Source organism: Trachinotus anak, unplaced genomic scaffold, assembly GCF_046630095.1.
Source record: "Trachinotus anak isolate AG129_WGS33_773 ecotype Australia unplaced genomic scaffold, CSIRO_AGI_Tana_v1 ptg000020l, whole genome shotgun sequence".
In the NCBI taxonomy this organism is placed as follows: domain Eukaryota; kingdom Metazoa; phylum Chordata; class Actinopteri; order Carangiformes; family Carangidae; genus Trachinotus; species Trachinotus anak.
Genome location: NW_027273871.1, coordinates 7829047 through 7852208, shown reverse-complemented (window position 1 = coordinate 7852208; position 23162 = coordinate 7829047). Strand labels below are relative to the sequence as shown.

Below are 23162 nucleotides of genomic sequence, written 5' to 3'. Positions count from 1 at the left end.
CACACACGTTAATGTTGTTTTTACTCACACCAATAAATACAGATAAACACTGCGCAAATGTAAAAACACTACAATGGCACAAAACCTCACACAGGAAGTTATGAAACAGAGCCTTTATTGACAGATAAAACACCAGCTGACAGGAAATCTGAATTTAACAAACCGCAGTTTTGTTTAACACAAATAAGAATATATGAGTAAAAAGGTATAAAATTGGTGTAAAAAGTTATAAATGGTGCCAGAGAAACATCAGAACCACAGGCAGCTGGGACAACATCCTCTCATATCAGTTTGTGTGACAAAAAGCTATGGATGACCCCTGCAATCATGGGCATGTAGAAAATCAGAACAACTGAAATAATGATCAGGATGCAAAACAGGATGGTGGCAACGATGTTGATGCCACGGGCGATGGAGCCGTAGCGTTTGGCACCGTTCATATCTCCAACCATCTTCCGGTCTCTGGCCTGAAAGGAACAAAGCTCATTAATTCATGGTCAACCTCAACATTTTATCGTCTCCTGCAGAAGCTTCAGAAGTTTATCAGACTGTTTTCTGAATGATCCAATAAAAATATAGCAGATTCCAGCTAAACAATCAGAGAAACCAAATCCTGCAAGGTTGGCTGGTGGGTCCAGGTGGGCGGGGCTTGGGGCGTGGCTGTTTGGTGTGACATCAAAACGTAACAGAAGTCCTGACGGCTGGTTTAAAGGCTCAGTTTCTGAATGCAGGCTGCTTTATAACCAAAAAAGACATGGACATCTACCTTTATATGATATGGGACCTTTGAAAGAAAGCAGTGGGCGGTCCCTCATGTTGTGGGTCCTGTGTTCCCCAGCACTGTATTAGCTTCATATTACACAGATTTTGGTGGGAACTGGTGAGACAGGTTTTCAGTTCTCTGGCACTGCAGACTCAGGCAGGCTTGAGGGAGTCACGAGAGGTAATGGTTTGAGGTATATATTAAATCGACAGCTAGCAAGGTTGTTCAGGATACTGTTTTCTATGCTATGGCGCTAGTTAGCATGGAATTCCTTCCTACTCTCACCAAGGATACTGCAGGCTACGCTTCTCCAATTCACCTGGAATTAGTTCATCCAAATATGGGCAAAGAGGCGGGGCGTGTGTGGAGCCAGTTTGTAGCAAGTATAAGATCACCCACCTGTCACTCAGAGAGGCCACGCCCTCAATTATACATACCCTTAGTCCTTAATAAAATGTAAACAGGTGAGTTCTATAAATTCAGCTGTAAAGTCGTCATGAAGGAGGAAATGATCTCTAGAGACCAGAACAGTTTCTGTACCAGGCTGTAAACATGTTTCTTTCTGCTGGAAAGTTGGACATTTGAACATGGGAGTCTGTGGGGACCGACTCACTGCTGGAGCCAGACTCTAGTGGCCATTAGAGGAACTGCAGCTTCTAGCTTCATTTCTCAGAACTGGAGGTTGATTCTTGGTTCACAACCAACCAGGAAATGAGCAGGAAAAATCAGTCCAGCTACTGCAGTGTCAGACACCTCGGTCCAGGTGTGTTTTGTTAATTAACTCCCTGTGAGCAGCCAGGGACTCGTCATAAAGGACCGTGAAACACGCCCCCACAGTTAGCAATGTCCCCTCCATCGTGCTCGGGAACTAATGTTTGATGGGAACCAAAGTTTGGGGGAGGGGTTAGCGTTGGACTCTTAGGACCAGGCAGCTGGTCAGGATGTCTTTTGTCTTTGATGATGCAGTAACAGAAGGCCGCTACATGAATGACGTCAGACAGAGACTCACCTTGATGGAATAGATGACTGCCACCAGACCGAGGCAGCAGGGGGGTGAGAACATGAAATTGAGAAGGGACCAGATGATGTGGTCCCTGGGGAGCTCAGTGGTGATGTTGACCGTGGTATACTGAACCAGTGCAGGTCCTCCAGGTCCTCCAGGCTCTCCAGGTCCTCCAGGCTCTCCAGGTCCTCCAGGCTCTCCATACTGTTCAGGCTCTCCATCAAACTTCTCCTTCAGCCGGAGAGGTTTGAACTGGTGAACTTCAGGATCCATCGGAGCGTCTGGAGTTCAGGGAGGAGTCAGTCAGTGATGCACCCTGTTGACCTGAGGTTTCTACACCCTGTGTTCATTCTCCAAGTGGAGGCTCTAGATGAGGGGCTCATATAAGTGGACAGTCTGTTGATCTTTGTCGTATGATCTACTTTTCAGATGAATCATACAGATCGCCTCATTAAAAGTTTCTATATTTAGATATTTAACTTTAAAAGTTCTGTCTCTGCTAACCAGCCTGTGTTAACTGTTAAACAACCAGCTGCTACCCAGACCATGTTAACTGCTAGCTAACCGCTAACTGCAGCGGTTGAGACAGCAGTTCTTGTTCTGCTCTGCAGCCTGGGTGAGTTTGGTGTAGCTCCACGTGACCAGTTCTCCACCTGAGCAGAACAAGAACCACCTGAAACAATAGATGACTGAACGTGTTTGTGAACTAGATCAGTGGCTGGAACCGAAACTCCCTCCAGCCGAGGAACAGGAACAAAAAAACTTCCCTGAGTTTCAGAGACAATTGTGTCAACCCACTGCGACGTCACCCATTGGTTTGTGAACCTCGAGCCTTGAGTTTGTGATTTGGCCGTCGCCATCTTGGTTTTAGGGAACCAGAAGAAACCATATTTTATATACAGTGTGTGACTAGAACCACATGAGAACAGGTGAGTTTCCATCCACCAAAACAAAGTTTTTACACTTGGTGTAGACAAAGTGTGATGAAACAGACTCAGTGTCCTGTCGTTCCTTAGTGAGGATGAGGAGGCTGGGGAGGTCTTAGGAGAGTCTGGCTCTGGTCCAAATGTGTTTTTTTTTCTCAGGAATGTTCTGAGTGAAATAAACGGGAATATCTGAGCAGCAGCCATGATAAGAGCTGAGGAAAGGAGCTTCAAAGCTTCCTATCTTATCTCCTTTGGCATAGGAGACACTCAACCCTCCTTTATGAAAGGGAAGGAGATAATGGCGACACTTTTACAGCGATGCACCATTGTAGTTTGACCACAGCAGACCCACATTAGAGCAGCGGTTTTAAGCTTGAAACTGTAATGGAAATGTATGTACTCCTGTAACGCACAAATTTCCCCGTGGTGGGATCAATAAAGTCCTATCTTATCTTATTTTATTATGTTTGCTTGTTTTATGAAAAAGATTCTGTGACCTTCACCTTTGAACCTTTTTTATTGCAGGTTCTCCTTTAGTTTCTCCTCTGCATCATATAACTGAGACTAAATGTGTCTAGGAGAAGAAGATGCACTGTGAGAAAACTGAGATTATATTCTCATAGTTAACATCATCAATGCAGAAAGCACTAAAATGAATTTTCTCTACTTAACAATGGTATAAATGATCATAGTGTCTATGTCTGATTTCCTCTGGTACTTTCTTTTTATTTAATCATGACTGAAGGTCTCAGCTCTCTGTCCCTGGTGGTGGTTCTGCAGCATTTATCCGCCCTGTTATAAATAAAGCTGACTGAAAAGATCAAGTGTGAGGGGGTCAGTCTCTCCCAGAGGTGCAATCCTATTTGTTTCATCATGAAGTGGCGGGTTGTTTCACAGGTTATCCAACCACTGCTCCCATGGAGATAAGTTTACCCGGATCAGACATCAGACTGACTTCATGACAGTTTGATCAAACCTTCAGCTCAGGGCTCAGACACCGTGGTGGAGGTGAATGAAGGTGAATAAAGAGTCGCCTCCTCAGGACGGTTCCCCACAGACACACGTCCTGACGCGGCCCACGTCTGCTCCTCATCACACCTGAGACTTCACGGTCCGCAGCTGCAGCTACTCTCCATCCTCATCTGCTGTGCAGCGGCTCTGTGTGTAAGTCGGTGTGTTACCTGCAGTGGAGTCCGGGGTCTGGAGAAGAAGAACCAGCAGCTTCTGAGTCCGAAAGGTCCGCTGAACTTTCACTGTTTCCCCCGCTGTGTCTGGGTAGGGTCTGGCTGCGGGGGGGTGAAGTGGGGGGAGGTTGGCCAACTCTCGTTCTTCCGTATCCTTCCGCTCATATAACTCCGCATGTAGAGCTCCGCACATCGGCTGGAGTCATAGTTCCAGCTTCATCTTCATCACATCACAAACAAAGTCATCCTCAGTGTGGAAGCATCTCTGAGCTACATAAGATTTACACAGCATCACTTTCACAAGACTTTATTTCACAAGATGAGGCACTTGAAATGGGCTCAGTTCACATGTGCACCAAGGACCCCCTCCCCCACCACACACACACACACACACACACACACACACACACACACACACACACACACACACACTGGATCAGTTTTATTTTGTTTGTGCCATCTGGGTGGGGGGTGGGGGGGTGGTCTGGGTATGGAGTATGAGAGTGAGGAGCAGTTTGAGATGAAGGTGTTGTGGGGCAGGTGGAGGGTGGAGCTCGTGGTGGAGTTCATGAGGCGCTGGGTAACGACAGCATCAGCACAGAGAGGAGCTCTGTGTGTTTGAGCCACCGTGTGGAGACGGAGAGACACTGACAGCAGCTGCTTCCACTCCCGTCTGCATTCAGTGACTCATGAACAACACGAGGAAATGAAACCGACCATCAGAGCAGGTCTGACCTCAACAAGTGATTTACTGCTCAGGCTCAGAGGCTGGTGGAGGTGAACCGAGCCCGAGGTCCAGCAGGAGAACACAGACCAGCACAGACACCATTACTCACAGGTTCTCTCAGTGTTTTACTGGAACACTGAGAGAACCATGAAAAGCTTCCTGTGAGAGTCGGTGAAATGAAAAGATGCTCAGCAGTGAAGCGGACGGAGCCGCTGCTCTAAGAAACATCTTCTCTGTTCTGATCATCAGTTTTGTCGAAGGTAAAAACTTCAGTATCCATGAGGCCTCAGCGGTCGCTCCTAGCAACAGGCGCTGTGACATCAGAGCTCTAGAATGTTCCAAAGAGTCTGAAGAGGTCCGGCTGTGATGCTGCGTTCAAGTGACGCTGAAGAGTCTCGTGTTTACACAAGTCCATACACAGTGTGTTAGCTGTGAGCTAGTGGGCGGGGCTTCATGGATCAGGGACAGTACTCGTACTCGCCTCCGTCACCGCCTGCGTCTATCTGATAAATGTTCTCCACCGCCGGACCTCGCGTCTGGAGCTGGACTGAGCCGGTGACCTGCTGCCGCTGAGGCCTGAGGAGCAGAGGAAGAAGGAGCTTAGTCATCGTTCACTGTGCTCATCATTCTCTTTCATAACATCATTACAACAACGTCACATGAAACGACCACAAGGAGACACAAAACAACAACGGACGGCGAGAGTTCCCACAGAGATGAAAATGATCACAAAGTAACACAAAACCAATAAAAAGAGACACAAAATGATCAGAGAGACACTCAACAACCACACAAAACGTCTCCTGTTGTTTCCTAATGATCTGGACAGTGTCATTTGGCTCTTCCTGTAAAATTCATGTAATGACGTACAGACTTATTGGAACTTAATTAGAATCTCTGAGCCACTGTGGATTTCCAGAAAGAACAGCTTTAATCTAAAAAATCAATAAAATCAAATAAATATGAAGTTTTAAAAACCCTTCAAACAATCCACGGTGGAGTGGTTTCACACTATGGTTCAGGGAAACTTGTTTATTTCAGACACACGTCCTGTGGTCACATGCTCCACTTCAGGCTTTGACATTTACGATGTGACATCTTCAGAAACGTCCTGTGAGCTTCAGCACGAGTCCGAGCGTCTCTGTGAATGTCACATCAGTCAGAGAGAAAACCTCAGATGTTTCCTCTTCACGCTTTCATCTCTGTCTCAAAGTTCCTGTTTCAACGAGTTAATATCAATAAAGTTATTAAAGCGAGGGCTCAGATTCAGGTCTCATTCTTTGTGCCCAAGTAACTGATATTATAATATAATAACTCTAAATGTCTAAAACCTTAAAGAATCACATGTAGGTGTCTTTGATTAAGTTAAATGAGAGGGTGGATCAGTTTCATCTCTGTTTCTTCTGCACAAAGACATAGTTAGCTTAGCTTAGCACAAAGCCTGGGGCACATATGTGCCCACATTAATACACAAAGACACACATAGGATAAGAAATAAGTCAGCTTGTTTCACTCTGGTGGTTTTGTGGTTTAAATAGGATTGAAGGGGTGGGCTTCAGTCATCATGATGACTGTTAGAAGGTCATCAGTAGAAAACTAAATTCACAGCGCTCTGCAGGACGACAGCTGGAACAGTTGGATTTAACATTTATCAGAAATCTGCCGTGTGGTTTGTGGTTTCGGGTCTTCTCTCTCATCATTGAGTTTCAGTCTGAACTCATCTCAGCGCCACTGAAGGGTGTGAAGATGATGCTGGGATGAAGATGACGATGACGAGGCAGTGATAATGTGGAGCATGTTGACAGTTTGCAGGGTGAGACACCAAGAGACCCCCACCCTGCTGTCAACATGCTGACTCATCGGGTCTCTGCTGAGTCGTGAGAAGACAACGTTAAACCTACGACAGCCTCCAGACTGAAACGTCTCACGGCCGCTCGGCCTCCACTGATTGGACAGAGGCTTGAAGAGCTGACAGAGGTCAGTTTACTTGGAAATTAAATTTAGTCCATCGACAAAACAAGAAAAAAAACAGTTGATCTGAACAAGTCTCATTACAAAAACTTACATTTTGTTGAGGTGCCTCCATTTTTTGGCTGTAGAGACAGAAACATGAAAGACGCCATTAATGAGGAGACAAGTGATGTGTTTTAACAGACTGAGATGATCCTTTATATAAAAACTCAATTCATCCACTGCTGCTCCAGAAAAAGAACAAAGAGACCTTCAATTCTAATCTATATTGATTATTGATTATTGATTTCCTTTCCTTTAAACCTAACGTCCATCTGGAGTGTGTACAGATGTTTCTCTGATGAGTTTTAAATCTGGCTGAAAACTCATCTGAACGACTGAACAGGTGAACACAAACACATCACAGTCACGACACTGTAACAGCGATGATGTCATTAAACTGTTGATACTGAGGTCATAGTTTGAACGCGGCGCTTCATAATATCACTGGAGATGGATCGTATTCAGTGGTGAGATATTCCAGCTTCTATTGATCCGTATGATCAGTAAATAAAGATAATGATGATGACGAAGACGCTGCAGCTGTGATCACGTCTAAGTGATGAAACACAGCTGGAATGATAATATTAATACTCATAAAGAAGTCAGTTATAGTCATTTATCAGATCATTAACTAACGCTGACTGAAGCTAATAACATAAAACAGATCTTTTAATGCACACTCCAGCAGAATCTGTTGTCTGTTGTTCAGGTGTGTTTCATTTAAACAGGTGAGATAATATTTTTGTGTGAGATTCATTTGATTTTTCAGCTTTTATTGAAGAGAAATGAATCAGTATCAAATTGTATATTTTTAGATTTGTGTTGATTTTTGTTGGAGAATGAAATTATCTCTTTTAAAAGGTGAAATTATCTCCACCTAACCAACTTACTTTTGTTTCTATATTTGATCATGGCCGACTGACCACTGCTTCCTGTCAGGGTTAAGGCGAGTGGTCAAGAGCAGAACTTCACCAAACAGAGTCCACGTCTGTGAGAACGTGTGAGAACGTGTGAGAGAACGTGAGGATGTGAGCATGTCATGAGACTGTGGGGCCTCACATACCTATAATGATGACTCCACCCACTGTGACCAACACGATCAGCCCGAACAAAACGCACACCAGAACCACAGACACACTGCTGCTGTCCTGCTGATGTAAAACACAGAGACACACTCAGTGTTACTTCCTCAGACCATCTTCAGGCTGTATGAAGCCACTGTTTGTTGGAACGACTGCAAAGTCACACAAAACAGTTCAATAGAGATGAAAAATGACCACAGAGACACAAAATAAATACAAAGACACACAAAATGACAACAAAGAGACACAAAATGACCAAAAAAAGACACAAAACGACAACAAAGTCACATGAAACAACAACAAACAGGAAAAACCCCACAGAGATAAAAATGACCACAAAGTAACATCAAAAACAAATAAAAAAAACACAAAATGATCACAGAGAGACACAAAACAACTACACAAAGTGACTAAACAACACATTAAAGGCACTTTTCCTCTGGGGACCTTGCTCTGATGTAAGAGAGGTGGGGAAGGACATATGGCCCGAAAATTACATTATTATTATCACAGTTGATTTTTGTTGTCACCTCACACAGGAAGTGTGCGTGCGTGCGTATCTCACCTGGGCTGTGAGGCTGGTGATGGTGCTGCTGGAGGGGGAAGTCAGGTTGCTCCTTGTGGTGATCATCTGACCTGCAGGACAGGGAAACGAAAGCAGATGTTTTTAGCACAGCTGTGTCAGCAGCACGATGTCACTGAGGTCATGTGATCACACTCATCTGACACCAAGGGGAAAACACTGTGTTGCTCCATCACTCAGGAGGAGAATTAGTGTGACTAAGTGTGTGTGTCTGTGTGTGTGTACCTGTAGTCTCATTGGCTGTTGTCTGCTGTGTAGACATCTGTGTGTTTGACGGTGTTGTTGTTGTTGCTGAAACATTAACACAACATCAGGATCATCAGTGACTCTAAAGGCCTCAGTCTGTTTCACACGAGGTTCGACTCTTTGTTCACACAAACATCTGTCACCTCTCGTGTGGCTGCGTTCAGAGGTTCAGGGTTTGTGACAGGTCAGTTTCATCTGTTTTCTCCTGCGGGTTCTGCTACAGACCCTGTTAGGCTTGGTTAGACTCAGACTCAGGCTCAGACTCAGACTCAGACTCAGGCTCAGGCTCAGACTCAGACTCAGACTCAGTTGGACTCGGACTCAGACTCAGACTCAGACTCAGACTCAGGCTCAGACTCAGACTCAGACTCAGTTGGACTCAGACTCAGACTCAGACTCAGACTCAGACTCAGACTCAGGCTCAGTTAGACTCAGACTCAGACTCAGACTCACACTCAGACTCAGGCTCAGACTCAGACTCAGACTCAGACTCAGGCTAAGACTCAGACTCAGACTCAGACTCAGGCTCAGTTAGACTCAGACTCAGATTCAGACTCAGTTAGACTCAGACTCAGACTCAGACTCAAATTCAGACTCAGACTCAGACTCAGACTCACACTCAGACTCAGGCTCAGACTCAGACTCAGACTCAGACTCAGGCTAAGACTCAGACTCAGACTCAGACTCAGGCTCAGTTAGACTCAGACTCAGATTCAGACTCAGTTAGACTCAGACTCAGACTCAGACTCAAATTCAGACTCAGACTCAGACTCAGACTCAAATTCAGGCTCAGACTCAGACTCAGTTGGACTCGGACTCAGACTCAGACTCAGACTCAGACTCAGGCTCAGTTAGACTTAGACTCAGACTCAGTTAGACTCAGACTCAGGCTCAGGCTCAGACTCAGACTCAGACTCAGACTCAGACTCAGACTCAGGCTCAGACTCAGACTCAGACTCAGGCTCAGTAAGACTCAGACTCAGACTCAGGCTCAGTTAGACTCAGACTCAGATTCAGACTCAGTTAGACTCAGACTCAGACTCAGACTCAAACTCAGGCTCAGGCTCAGACTCAGACTCAAACTCAGGCTCAGACTCAGTCTCAGTTGGACTCGGACTCAGACTCAGACTCAGACTCAGACTCAGTTAGACTCAGACTCAGACTCAGGCTCAGTTAGACTTAGACTCAGGCTCAAACTCAGTTAGACTCAGATTCAGACTCAGGCTCAGTTAGACTTAGACTCAGGCTCAAACTCAGTTAGACTCAGACTCAGACTCAGACTCAGACTCAGTTAGACTCAGTTCTCTCTCAGTGAATGAAACATCATCAAACAGCATCACAAGCAGACGGAGGTCTCACAGTGACGATGAGTCACAGTGATCAGACCTCTGGAGGTGGAAGTGGAGTCAGTGAATGTAAAGGTTGTTTCTTCCTGTTTGAAGGGACCGGTCCTGAAGAGAAAAGACCTTCACTGTGTATCTGTGCAGATAACAGTCAGTCTGAGAGGGGATGTTCATCAGAGGAGCTCACAGCTGCAGTCAGAGTAAAGTGTGAACAGGTCTACGCTCTCTGCTGCTGCTGGTCTGGTTGTTACCCTCTGAGCTGTTCACCTCGCATCAACGTGTTAACAGCCACGATCTGACTAACGTGTCCTGTAACGTCTCTGAACCTGTGGTATGAGCCGTTCTCAGAGTGTTTCCATGCCTCAGCGTCGCCGACTCTCTCTTCATCATGTCTCACACAAACATTGATTTGGACTCAAGGATGAACTGGTTAGATTTTGGTGGTCAAAGGTCAAAGGTAAAAGGTCACAGTGATTCATGCACTAATTATGACACACTTAAACTCAAATGTCTATAAGGATGATGACAATTCATATTCAAAAGGTCAAAGGTCAACTTCACCGTGACATCATAATGTTCTGCAGAAACACCTCTGGACATTATTCACCTCAGGAAGTAGACTGTGACCATGTTTCCTGTGACTTGACTCTAGTTCTTAATGAGACGATGGTCTGCAGAACAGACCCGGTGCATGATGGCAACAGTAACTTCAGGTCATATGAGCAGACTAATGAAAAGTGTCCATAAAGGTTGGACAGTCTGTCCCAGGTGCTGGACATGTTGTCCTGTGAATCATCAGACCTCTGAGGAACAGACGCTGTGAGTTCAGGACCTGAAACACTGACGCTGACAGTGTCACTGTGAGGAAGGTTCAGCCTCCTCATCATCTCTTCACACCTCATGTACGTCAGAGTTTAATCATGACGCATTTTCACTACGTTTTTTTTTCTAATGAAAATGTGTCTGAAAACAGTTGGATGGAAACAGAGAGAGAGAGAGAGAGAGAGAGAGAGAGAGAGAGAGAGACAGTCGGACATTTTCTGCCTCATGAACATAAAGACCAACTCTCATGTTCCTGTCACTACATTAATCATGTAATATTTAGGCAGCTTGTTCCATAATAATCTTTTTGAAAAACAATAAAAACAACAATTTTTATGGAAACAAACTTAAGTCTTGTAGCAGAAACTCATTCATGTAAACCTCCACCTTCACACAAACCCAGTGATTGTTAAAGAAGCTCTCACCTGGTTCAACCCTCAAATCAAAGTGATGTTTGTCATCATTGAACCACCCAGGTATCTCCACCCGACATCCGTACCGTCCAGCATCTGTCTCTGTGAGGTTCACTATCGTCATGGAAACATCTCCGTCCTCCACTCGTCCCAGTAGCTGATACCTGCTGGAGACTCTGCTTGGTCCATCTGTGCTGATGATCTGGTTGTTGCAGCCTGACATTGGTATATCTCCTCGATTCCAGCAAACTGACAGTCGTCCATGATGTTTAACGTCATATGTACACGGCAGAGTGACGCTCTCACCTGTTCGACCAACAACCGTCCTGCTGTCACTGACAGCGACTGTGGAGACAGGAAACAGTGACACACAGAGCCTCTCTGTCTCACTGTCACACTGATGCGTCCTGTCTGATTATTTTAACTTATTCTCAGCAGCTGGTTTCATGTGTCTGTGCTCACGATACACACAGAACAGACGTGAAGACCAAAATAAAACCTTGATGTCAGGTGAAGGTCATGTGACTTCACTGATATCACTATTAACACAGAGCAGCCACATGCAGCGATCAGCTGGTGTCAGACTGAATTTAGCACAGAGGTAACTCACTGAGACAAAGTGGTTTGAGGCAAATCTATTAGAATGAATGACAAGAACAGGAAACATTTATAATCATCAATAAAACTGATCAATAACCAGTCAAGATGATGTGAAGTACCTGTGAGCAGAGCGAGCAGCAGTACGATCGTCATGATGAGCGCTGACAAACTGTCATCGCTCACGAAGTCAGACCACATTTAACACAGCTGCTGACACTCTGTGAGTCATCACAGCTGCCACACATACACACACACCCGCACACACACACACACACACACACACACACACACACACACACTACAAAAAATGACCCAGTGTATTTGGTTTGAGATAAGATGCAAATCAAACCAAAATAAGGAACAAAGTAAGTAACTGTGAAAGGAAGGTTAATTATACAAGAACTGATGTGAAGAACTGTTTGACCCTCTGCAGAAACAACAGTGTTATGAACCCAGTGTTTCTGCAGCAGCAGAGACAGAAGAGACGTTGAGGAGCAGCTCTGTATCTCAGACCTCATCCTCAAAATCAGTCAAACTGACCACAGAGAGCAACCACACCGGGGTCTGAAGGTCTGCTGCAACCACCTCCCATCTGAAATTATCAATCACTTTGTTTGTTTGAATGGTTTCAAAATGCTATGTTCAAGGACTCACTGACAATGTAGTTCACCAACCTTTTACTGAGCTCGTGAACACATCACCATTCAAAAGGCTGTGATGTTCAGTGTCAGGTCTCTCTGCTCAAAACTTCCACTTCGATGTGAATGTGGAGAAGATGCAACACTGTCCTGTAATGACCTGTTTGAAGCGAATATGTCTGTAACAGCTGTAGCATCTGAAGTCCTTCACCTTGACGTCCAGCATAATCCTGACCCACTGATGATTGATTATCAGTAAACTAATCAGCTGGTAACATTGGTGGCGGCTGCCTGACTCTGCAGCCACAGCTCATCAGCCTCAGACATCTCATTTCACAGTGATCTGTCCAGACCAGCTGCTCAGTGTCAGAAACAGCTCCGCCCACAACCACAGACGGACGTAGACTCTGGGTCTGAAATGTGAGGCTGATGCTGAAGAGTCCTAAACCTTTATTGTCTCTACTGACCATCAGGGGGCGACTCCACTGGTTGTGAACAGAGTCTGATTGTATTGAAGTCTATGGGAAAATGTCTCCACTTCTCTCTGATTTATTCCTTCAGTAAATGTTTTCCTGATGAGTTTATGTCTCAGTCTCTAGTTTCAAGTCTTCTTCAACACAACATGATGTTCATAAAGCAGGGTAAGCATTAGGGCGGGGCTAAAGTTTGACTGACAGACTGTAACACCTGTCTGACAATCAGGATACACAAACAATTCAAAAATACAATGAAACTCAGGCTTCAAAACAGAAGTCCACAAACTCACGGTCCACACCAGCATGCCTGAAAACGCATCACTGAGCATGTGCGAGCTGGTGTAAACAGGAAGCAGATGTTTACTCTCAGTTGATTAATTACAGGAGCAGTTGTCGAGCTAAAATACAGAATTTAACGGAATAACAGCTGCTAACAAAGACAACAAGGTCTGTTACCTATGACTCATTAAACATGTTGCTGTCACTGCTGGTGGTCGAAGCTGACGCGATGGTTTTCTTCCGTAAAAGGTCACATGATAGGAGCGGGAGGAATCAGGGAAGGATAGTATTGACTGATAAGAGCCAATCAGGAGAGGAACGTTGGAGTCTGTCTTATGATGAAATAAATCTAATTTATGAATTTATACTTGAGGGCAACGACTGACTGAGCCTAAATTATGATTTTGTAAACTTGAAAAGTCATAGTAATGAAATCAACCAACTAAATGAGAATGTTTGTCATTAATACTATTTATTTATTTGTAATTTTAATCCTTAAATATATATTATATATATACAACGCAGGAATGAACTAGTAGTTTGGTCTTAAATGACACATCAATATCCCAGAGTTCACTAAACTTTCTGTTTAAAATAAGAACGAATGTACCACATTTAGAAATAAGGGAAGTAAACAAATAAATAAATAATAAAAATAAGGGAAGTACTTGAGAAGCAGGTAAAGTCATCAGTCACAACAGCTGGTTACAGAGTGTTGTAACCAGCAAACACATTTGCAGAAGGTTCTTAGAGCGCGGTCAGCAGACGACTTCCTTTTGGCAGCAACACCCACTTCCTGTATCTGAACCTCGGACTGTGAACTTCACCAAAGTTACTCTCTCTCTGCTGTCTCTGGTTTCACTTCACCAGAGGCTGAAAGAAGACGACCGAGCTGCACAGTGAAAAAATATCCACAGCTTCGGCTCCTGTTTGCTCCTGACACCCTGCAGATGAGTTAAGAGTTGAAACGCTTCGTCAGTTAATACATTTTGATAATTGAATTTTAATGAATTTTCTGGCAAGATAAAAATCTTATTTGAATCGGACACCAGTCTCCTGCAGGCGAAGTTACTTAAACCTTCATTCTCTCTAATGACCATCAGGGGCGACTCCACTGGTTGTAAAGAGAAGTCTGATGTATTGAAGTCTATGGGAAAATGTCTCAACTTCTCACTGATTCATTACCTCAGTAAATGTTTTCCTAAGGAGTTTATAGCCTCAGTTGTTAGTTTCAAGTCTTCTTCAATACAACATGATGTTCATTTTTTGAAATTATGGTCCATGTAGAGGAAAATAGACAATAAAGCAGAGTATGAATTAAGGCCTGGCAACCATGTGATTGACAGACTGTGACCAGTGGAGCTGTTTCATGAGACGATGCAATAAAATCACCAAAAGTACAAACAAGTGTTTGTAAGTGGAAACATAATCAAGTGCAGAGTGAATAAGAACAAGCATCAGTTCAATGCAAAGAAGATTTTCATTATAAATTAGTTTTCATTTTGATTCAATATGAACTTAATAAAAAAGTCATTTTTTTCCTAACAACCAAATAAAAAAATAAAAATAAATGTCAGTAAATAGTATCAGAATGACAGCAAGGAAGAACAGAAAAATACAAGAAGTTTCTTGTTTATTGGACAGACTATGGTTATAAACCACCTAGGGTTAATATGTTCCCTTATGTTATTATTAAACACTTTATTGTGGTTCTACCCACAAACTCCATATATTCATAATGACACCAGTGATATGATAATAAGTAAAGTTATGTCTGGTTTCTTCACGTCAGATAAAATCACAGGTAAATATCAGGGCTCTGTTCTGTGGTCAGTGCTGCCCCCTGCTGGTCACAGAGGAGAACTACAGTACAACATGAAAACACTGACCTGCTCATTATTTACACAGTTTCATAACGAGGTATTGTTGCTTACATCCATTCTGAAATATGTGCATTATTTCATTATATCACAGGGAAACATGTTTTAAATTAATTATCCAATGGAAGAGTGTGAACACATTAAATACTGACAAACGTGTTGATTGACTCAGTTACTGCTCGTGTTTCCTGGTGTTCTCTGTTATAGTTTTTGTGTTAAATTCTACTGTTTGTTCTCCATTTGTTTAACAAAGACAGAGGAGAATAAGAGCAATACTTTCAAAATGCTGGTGCGCTCCAGCTCCTTCAGGCTTCACCTCCCGATTAATCCACTGTAACTAAATGTAATAAAAGTTAAACCAACACTGAAGCTGCAAAGAAACAACAGAGATACACAGAACAATCAGCCTGTGAGGAAATAAAACCTCAACATGTGAAGTTGTTTTCACAGCAGAGAGACGAGGTTTCAACGTTGCAGCTCCAGCACAGTCTCAGGTGTCTACACAGAGGTGTCCTCCTCCTCCTCCTCTGATTGGTTCAGCCTCCTGTCAGTCTCTGGCCTCTGGTTAGACCTCCTCACTCCTGCAGACACATGAAATACAACAGGTGTCGTTACCTTCACGCTGTGTGTCCGTGCTGTTGTCCTCTGATGTGCAGAATGTTGAAGTGTGTGTGTGTGTGTGTGTGTGTGTGTGTGTGTGTGTGTACTGACTGTGAGCAGCAGTCAGCAGCATTGCGGGGATGAAGATGATGAGGGACAGTCTCACTGTGTTTCCAATGAACATCTGCAGACTGTTCACCTGCTGCAGCTGGACAGCTGACTGTGAATAAACAGACAAACAACACAGCTTACTCTCCTGTTGCCATGGTAACCACAGCTCAATGACAGCGGACAGCGTGTTGTGTTTCTACTCGCGTGTAAGATGGACCACAATTACGGTTGGACGATACAGCGATAAAACGACTGACAGGCAGGTTTGGCATGTGTAACAGATGAGGCCTTTTATTCCTCCATCATCAGGGGCAAGCATCACCCAGCATCAGACCAGCAACACACAAGTTGCTAAAATGGCGCCTTTCTTATCGCACATACTACACATTACATCAACCACTACATTCCTTTGGCTCAACTCTAAGCTCATTGTTTTATTCCTTCAAACATGGCTGCACATTTACTCCCATGTCCCTCTCTTCCAGGTGGAGCTGCGTGGCCTACACAGCACCTGCCAGCCAATCAAAATTAAAAAGGACAATAACCATGGAGACAAATATTCCATCAATCAATAGTGCAAAGTCTAGCCATACAAATGTGCAAAATGCAATGTAATCAAATGTGTTTTGTGCAAATCTTCAATAAAGTGCTGTTGCTCCTTTTAAAGTGCATGTGCAGTTATTGAAGTGCATGTGTTTCCCTGCTCTTACAGTCTAAAGTGCCTGCTGCCATATTCACAAAGTCAGGTGATGAAGTGTTCTTACAAACTGTCACTACCTTTGTGAGAGGAAAGGCTTTTGTGCTGACATCACTTCCTCTCTCCTGCGTCACCTCTGTTGTGGTGGGACCTGACAAACAGATGAAAACAGATGATGAACAGACGAACAGAGTTTACACAGTCAACAGAAACCAGTAGAGAACTTGATGGCAGGACTTCATGAAACTAGAAAATGAAGGCGAGCAGAGCAACATGGAAACAAACACACGGAGTGAATGAAGCAACAGTTTCTACAGGTCAGTGTGATATTTCACTTGTTATTGTCTGTTCACAGCTTCAGAGACAGAAGAGCTGCTGACAACGAGCTCAGGACATTTCTGCTCCTCTGTGAACCTTTGTGTCCTCTCAGGGCTCCTGTAGCTGCACCAGCATCAGTTTCAGTCCCGTACTTACTGGTCACAGTTTGTGGTGCGTTCAGGTCCTCAGCGTCGTCGGAGACCACAGAGCGAGCTGCAGGAGGACAGACAGGAAGTAAAACTCTAAGTCACCGCTCAAAGGTAAAAATAACAAAGGAGATGGTGAAATATTTTTTACACTCAAGTTTTATGTGAAAACTGAAACGGAAACACACTTAAGTCTTGTAGCAGAAACTCATTCATGTAAACCTCCACCTTCACACAAACCCAGTGATTGTTAAAGAAGCTCTCACCTGGTTCAACCCTCAAATCAATGTGATGTTTTTTATCATTGAACCACCCAGGTATCGCCACCCGACATCCGTACCGTCCAGCATCTGTCTCTGTGAGGTTCACTATCGTCATGGAAACATCTCCGTCCTCCACTCGTCCCGGTAGCTGATACCTGCTGGAGACTCTGCTTGGTCCATCTGTGCTGATGATCTGGTTGTTGCAGCCTGACATTGGTATATCTCCTCGATTCCAGCAAACTGACAGTCGTCCATGATGTTTAACGTCATATGTACACGGCAGAGTGACGCTCTCACCTGTTCGACCAACAACCGTCCTGCTGTCACTGAGAGCGACTGTGGAGACAGGAAACAGTGACACACAGAGCCTCTCTGTCTCACTGTCACACTGATGCGTCCTGTCTGATTATTTTAACTTATTCTCAGCAGCTGGTTTCATGTGTCTGTGCTCACGATACACACAGAACAGACGTGAAGACCAAAATAAAACCTTGATGTCAGGTGAAGGTCATGTGACTTCACTGATCAATATCAATATCAATATCAATCAATATTAACACAGAGCAGCCACATGCAGCGATTAGCTGGTGTCAGACTGAATTTAGCACAGAGCTAATTCACTGAGACAAAGTGGTTTGAGGCAAATCTATTAGAATAAACGACAAGAACAGGAAACATTTATAATCATCAATAACACTGATCAATAACCAGTCAAGATGATGTGAAGTACCTGTGAGCAGAGCGAACAGCAGTACGATCGTCATGATGAGCGCTGACAAACTGTCATCGCTCTCAAACTCAGACCACATTTAACACACACATATACACACACGCACACAATATTATTATTATTTTTAAAATATATTAATCATTAAAACTAGGTTAAACTTGGTCTTAAATGACACATTAATATCCCAGAGTTCACTAAACTTTCTGTTTGAAATAAGAACGAATGTACCACATTTAGAAATAAGGGAATTAAAAAAAAAAAAAAAAAAAGTTAAGTAGTTGAGAGGCAGGTAAAGTCATCAGTCACCACACCTGGTTACAGAGGGTTGTGAACATGTTTGCAGAAGGTTCTTAGAGCATGGTCAGCAGACGACTTCCTGTTGGCAGCAACACCCACTTCCTGTATCTGAACCTCGGACTTTCAGTTACACCAAAGTTATTTTCTCTGCTGAAAGATGACGATCGAGCTGCACAGTGAAAAAAATATCCACAGCTTCGACTCCTGTGTGCTCCTGACACCCTGCAGATGAGTTAAGAGTTGAAACGCTTAGTCAATTAACACATTTTGATAATTGAATTTTAATAAACAATAATAAATAAATGAATTTTCTGGCAAGATAAAAATCTTATTTGAATCGAACACCAGTCTCCTGCAGGCGAAGTTACTTAAACCTTCATTCTCTCTAATGACCATCAGGGGCGACTCCACTGGTTGTAAAGAGAAGTCTGATGTAATGAAGTTTATGGGAAAATGTCTCAACTTCTCACTGATTCATTACCTCAGTGAACGTTTTCCTGAGGAGTTTATAGCCTCAGTTGTTAGTTTCAAGTCTTCTTCAATACAACATGATGTTCATTTTTTGAAATTATGGTCCATTTAGAGGAAAATAGACAATAAAGCAGAGTATAAATTAACGCGTGGCAACCATGTGATTGACAGACTGTGACCAGTGGAGCTGTTTCAGGAGACGATGCAATAAAATCACCAAAAGTACAAACAAGTGTTTGGAAGTGGAAACATAATCAAGTGCAGAGTGAATAAGAACAAGCATCAGTTCAATGCAAAGACGATTTTCATTATAAATTAGTTTTCATTTTGATGAAAACTAATTTATATGAACTTAATAAGAACATGAACTTATATGAACTTATATGAAAAGTCCATATTTTTTTCCATCAACCAAATAAAAAAATAAAAATAAATGTCAGTAAATAGTATCAGAATGACAGCAAGGAAGAAAAATACAAGAAGTTTCTTGTTTATTGGACAGACTATGGTTATAAACCACCTAGGGTTAATATGTTCCCTTATGTTATTATTAAACACTTTATTGTGGTTCTACTCACAAACTCCATATATTCATAATGACACCAGTGATATGATAATAAGTAAAGTTATGTCTGGTTTCTTCACGTCAGATAAAATCACAGGTAAATATCAGGGCTCTGTTCTGTGGTCAGTGCTGCCCCCTGCTGGTCACAGAGGAGAACTACAGTACAACATGAAAACACTGACCTGCTCATTATTTACACAGTTTCATAACGAGGTATTGTTGCTTACATCCACTCTGAAATATGTACATTTCATTATATCACAGGGAAAAAGGTTTTAAATTAATTATCCAATGGAGGAGTGTGAACACATTAAATACTGACAAACATGTGTTGATTGACTCAGTTACTGCTCGTGTTTCCTGGTGTTCTCTGTTCTAGTTTTTGTGTTAAATTCTACTATTTGTTCTCCATTTGTTTAACAAAGACAGAGGAGAATAAGAGCAATACTTTCAAAATGCTGGTGCGCTCCAGCTCCTTCAGGCTTCACCTCCCGATTAATCCACTGTAACTAAATGTAATAAAAGTTGAACCAACACTGAAGCTGCAAAGAAACAACAGAGATACACAGAACAATCAGCCTATGAGGAAATAAAACCTCAACATGTGAAGTTGTTTTCACAGCAGAGAGACGAGGTTTCAACGTTTTAGCTCCAGCACAGTCTCAGGTGTCTACACAGAGGTGTCCTCCTCCTCCTCCTCTGATTGGTTCAGCCTTCTGTCAGTCTCTGGCCTCTGGTTAGACCTCCTCACTCCTGCAGACACATGAAATACAACAGGTGTCGTTACCTTCACGCTGTGTGTCTGCGCTGTCGTCCTCTGATGTGCAGAATGTTGAAGTGTGTGTGTGTGTGTGTGTGTGTGTGTGTGTGTACTGACTGTGAGCAGCAGTCAGCAGCAGTGCGGGGATGAAGATGATGAGGGACAGTCTCACTGTGTTTCCAATGAACATCTGCAGACTGTTCACCTGCTGCAGCTGGACGGCTGACTGTGAACAAACAGACAAACAACACAGCTTACTCTCCTGTTGCCATGGTAACCACAGCTCAATGACAGGCTGTTGTGTTTCTACTCGCGTGTAAGATGGACCACAATTACGGTTGGACGATACAGCGATAAAACGACTGACAGGCAGGTTTGGCATGTGCAACAGATGAGGCCTTTTATTCCTCCATCATCAGGGGCAAGCATCACCCAGCATCAGACCAGAAACACACAAGTTGCTAAAATGGCGCCTTTTTATACTGTGTATCAACTAATGACCTCGGGAGACTCCACTCACAGGGATCCACTTCCTGCTCACATATCAACACACCTTTCTTTTCTTATAACTATACACACACACCCTCACACCCTTATATACATATTAATTTCTTCACTACCAAATGGAAAAAAAACACTAAACCACATTACATCTACTACAATAAAATACACACATCTAAACCACCCCACACCAATTTACACTTGGTTACCCCTGGAACTATAAAACATGGGGTCTGTTGTCTGGGGAAGCCTTTTGCCCGAACACCCTGAAGACAAAGAGACTGGTGAGTAGTTAACACACTTTATGCTCCCTCATTGCAGCTTCAACACTTATCGCACATACTACACATTACATCAACCACTACATTCCTTTGGCTCAACTTTAAGCTCATTGTTTTATTCCCTCAAACATGGCTGCACATTAACTCCCATGTCCCTCTCTTCCAGGTGGAGCTGCGTGGCCTACACAGCACCTGCCATCCAATCACAATAAAAAGGACAATAAATATGGAGACAAATATTCCATCAATCAATAGTGCAAAGTCTAGCCATACAAATGTGCAAAATGCAATGTAATCAAATGTGTTGTGCAAATCTTCAATAAAGTGCTGTTGCTCCTTTTAAAGTGCATGTGTTTCCCTGCTCTTACAGTCAAAAGTGCCTGGTGCCATATTCACAAAGTCAGGTGATGAAGTGTTCTTACAAACTGTCACTACCTTTGTGAGAGGAAAGGCTTTTGTGCTGACATCACTTCCTGTCTCCTGCGTCACCTCTGTTGTGGTGGGACCTGACAAACAGATGAAAACAGACGATGAACAGACGAACAGAGTTTACACAGTCAACAGAAACCAGTAGAGAACTTGATGACAGGACTTCATGAAACTAGAAAATGAAGGCGAGCAGAGCAACATGGAAACAAACACACGGAGTGAATGAAGCAACAGTTTCTACAGGTCAGTGTGATATTTCACTTGTTATTGTCTGTTCACAGCTTCAGAGACAGAAGAGCTGCTGACAACGAGCTCAGGACGTTTCTGCTCCTCTGTGAACCTTTGTGTCCTCTCAGGGCTCCTGTAGCTGCACCAGCATCAGTTTCAGTCCTGTACTTACTGGTCACAGTTTGTGGTGCGTTCAGGTCCTCAGCGTCGTCGGAGACCACAGAGCGAGCTGCAGGAGGACAGACAGGAAGTAAAACTCTGAGTCACCGCTCAAAGGTAAAAATAACGAAGGAGATGGTGAAATATTTTTTACACTCAAGTTTTATGTGAAAACTGAAACAGAAACACACTTAAGTCTTGTAGCAGAAACTCATTCATGTAAACCTCCACCTTCACACAAACCCAGTGATTGTTAAAGAAGCTCTCACCTGGTTCAACGCTCAAATCAAAGTGATGTTTGTCATCATTGAACCACCCAGGTATCTCCACCAGACATCCGTACCGTCCAGCATCTGTCTCTATGAGGTTCACTATCGTCATGGAAACATCTCCGTCCTCCACTCGTCCCAGTAGCTGATACCTGCTGGAGACTCTGCTTGGTCCATCTGTGCTGATGATCTGGTTGTTGCAGCCTGAGTTTGGTAGATCTCCTCGATTCCAGCAAACTGACAGTCGTCCATGATGTTTAACGTCATATGTACACGGCAGAGTGACGCTCTCACCTGTTCGACCAACAACCGTCCTGCTGTCACTGACAGCGACTGTGGAGACAGGAAACAGTGACACACAGAGCCTCTCTGTCTCACTGTCACACTGATGCGTCCTGTCTGATTATTTTAACTTATTCTCAGCAGCTGGTTTCATGTGTCTGTGCTCACGATACACACGGAACAGAAGTGAAGACCAAAATAAAACCTTGATGTCAGGTGAAGGTCATGTGACTTCACTGATATCAGTATTAACACAGAGCAGCCACATGCAGCGATCAGCTGGTGTCAGACTGAATTTAGCACAGAGCTAATTCACTGAGACAAAGTGGTTTGAGGCAAATCTATTAGAATAAATGACAAGAACAGGAAACACTTATAATCATCAATAACACTGATCAATAACCAGTCAAGATGATGTGAAGTACCTGTGAGCAGAGCGAGCAGCAGTACGATCGTCATGATGAGCGCTGACAAACTGTCATCGCTCACAAACTCAGACCACATTTAACACAGCTGCAACACACACACACACACACACACACACACACACACACACACACACACACACACACACACACACACACACACACACACAATATTATTATTTTTAAAAAATATATTAATCCTTAAATGTATTTCAACGGCAGGAATCAACTAGTAGTTTGGTCGTAAATGACACATTAATATCCCAGAGTTCACTAAACTTTCTGTTTAAAATAAGAACGAATGTACCACATTTAGAAATAAGGGAAGTAAAAAAAAAAGTTAAGTAGTTGAGAGGCAGGTTAAGTCATCAGTCACCACAGCTGGTTACAGAGTTTGTTGTGAACATGTTTGCAGAAGGTTCTTAGAGCGCGGTCAGCAGACGACTTCCTTTTGACAACAACACCCACTTCCTGTATCTGAACCTTGGACTGTGAACTTCACCAAAGTTACTCTCTCTCTGCTGTCTCTGGTTTCACTTCACCACAGGCTGAAAGACGACGATCGAGCTGCACAGTGAAAAAATATCCACAGCTTCGGCTCCTGTTTGTAAGTGGAAACATAATCAAGTGCAGAGTGAATAAGAACAAGCAT

At 43.4% G+C, this 23162-nt stretch overlaps 4 protein-coding genes across 5 annotated transcripts; all 4 read right to left on the bottom strand.

Moving 5' to 3' along the window:
- Positions 1 to 98: 98 nt before the first annotated feature.
- LOC139637469 (interferon-induced transmembrane protein 3-like) lies at positions 99 to 4146 on the bottom strand. The gene is made up of 4 exons (XM_071506202.1): positions 3874 to 4146; positions 1952 to 2047; positions 1773 to 1915; positions 99 to 467 (listed from the first exon to the last, which is right to left on the bottom strand). Exons 1-4 carry the CDS (start codon positions 4067 to 4069, stop codon positions 282 to 284), a joined length of 621 nt encoding a protein of 206 aa, XP_071362303.1. The 5' UTR covers positions 4070 to 4146; the 3' UTR covers positions 99 to 281.
- Positions 4147 to 4167: 21 nt separating this feature from the next.
- On the bottom strand, positions 4168 to 12040 carry LOC139637466 (hepatitis A virus cellular receptor 1 homolog). Of its 2 annotated transcripts, none has more exons than XM_071506198.1 (7): positions 11825 to 12040; positions 11118 to 11450; positions 8507 to 8572; positions 8264 to 8334; positions 7680 to 7767; positions 6669 to 6696; positions 4168 to 5179 (listed from the first exon to the last, which is right to left on the bottom strand). In XM_071506198.1, exons 1-7 carry the CDS (start codon positions 11901 to 11903, stop codon positions 5062 to 5064), a joined length of 783 nt encoding a protein of 260 aa, XP_071362299.1. In that variant the 5' UTR covers positions 11904 to 12040; the 3' UTR covers positions 4168 to 5061. The 2 variants fall into 2 exon arrangements, with proteins under 2 accessions (XP_071362299.1, XP_071362300.1); XM_071506199.1 differs by having other exon boundaries at positions 7680 to 7764.
- A 2674-nt stretch (positions 12041 to 14714) lies between these two features.
- LOC139637467 (T-cell immunoglobulin and mucin domain-containing protein 4-like) lies at positions 14715 to 17937 on the bottom strand. The gene is made up of 6 exons (XM_071506200.1): positions 17844 to 17937; positions 17117 to 17449; positions 16861 to 16917; positions 16467 to 16537; positions 15690 to 15798; positions 14715 to 15559 (listed from the first exon to the last, which is right to left on the bottom strand). Exons 1-6 carry the CDS (start codon positions 17920 to 17922, stop codon positions 15477 to 15479), a joined length of 732 nt encoding a protein of 243 aa, XP_071362301.1. The 5' UTR covers positions 17923 to 17937; the 3' UTR covers positions 14715 to 15476.
- A 1143-nt stretch (positions 17938 to 19080) lies between these two features.
- LOC139637468 (hepatitis A virus cellular receptor 1 homolog) lies at positions 19081 to 22570 on the bottom strand. The gene is made up of 6 exons (XM_071506201.1): positions 22511 to 22570; positions 21804 to 22136; positions 21548 to 21604; positions 21154 to 21224; positions 20054 to 20162; positions 19081 to 19929 (listed from the first exon to the last, which is right to left on the bottom strand). The coding sequence occupies exons 1-6, from the start codon at positions 22542 to 22544 to the stop codon at positions 19847 to 19849; spliced, it is 687 nt and encodes a 228-aa protein (XP_071362302.1). The 5' UTR covers positions 22545 to 22570; the 3' UTR covers positions 19081 to 19846.
- Between the last annotated feature and the right edge of the window lie 592 nt (positions 22571 to 23162).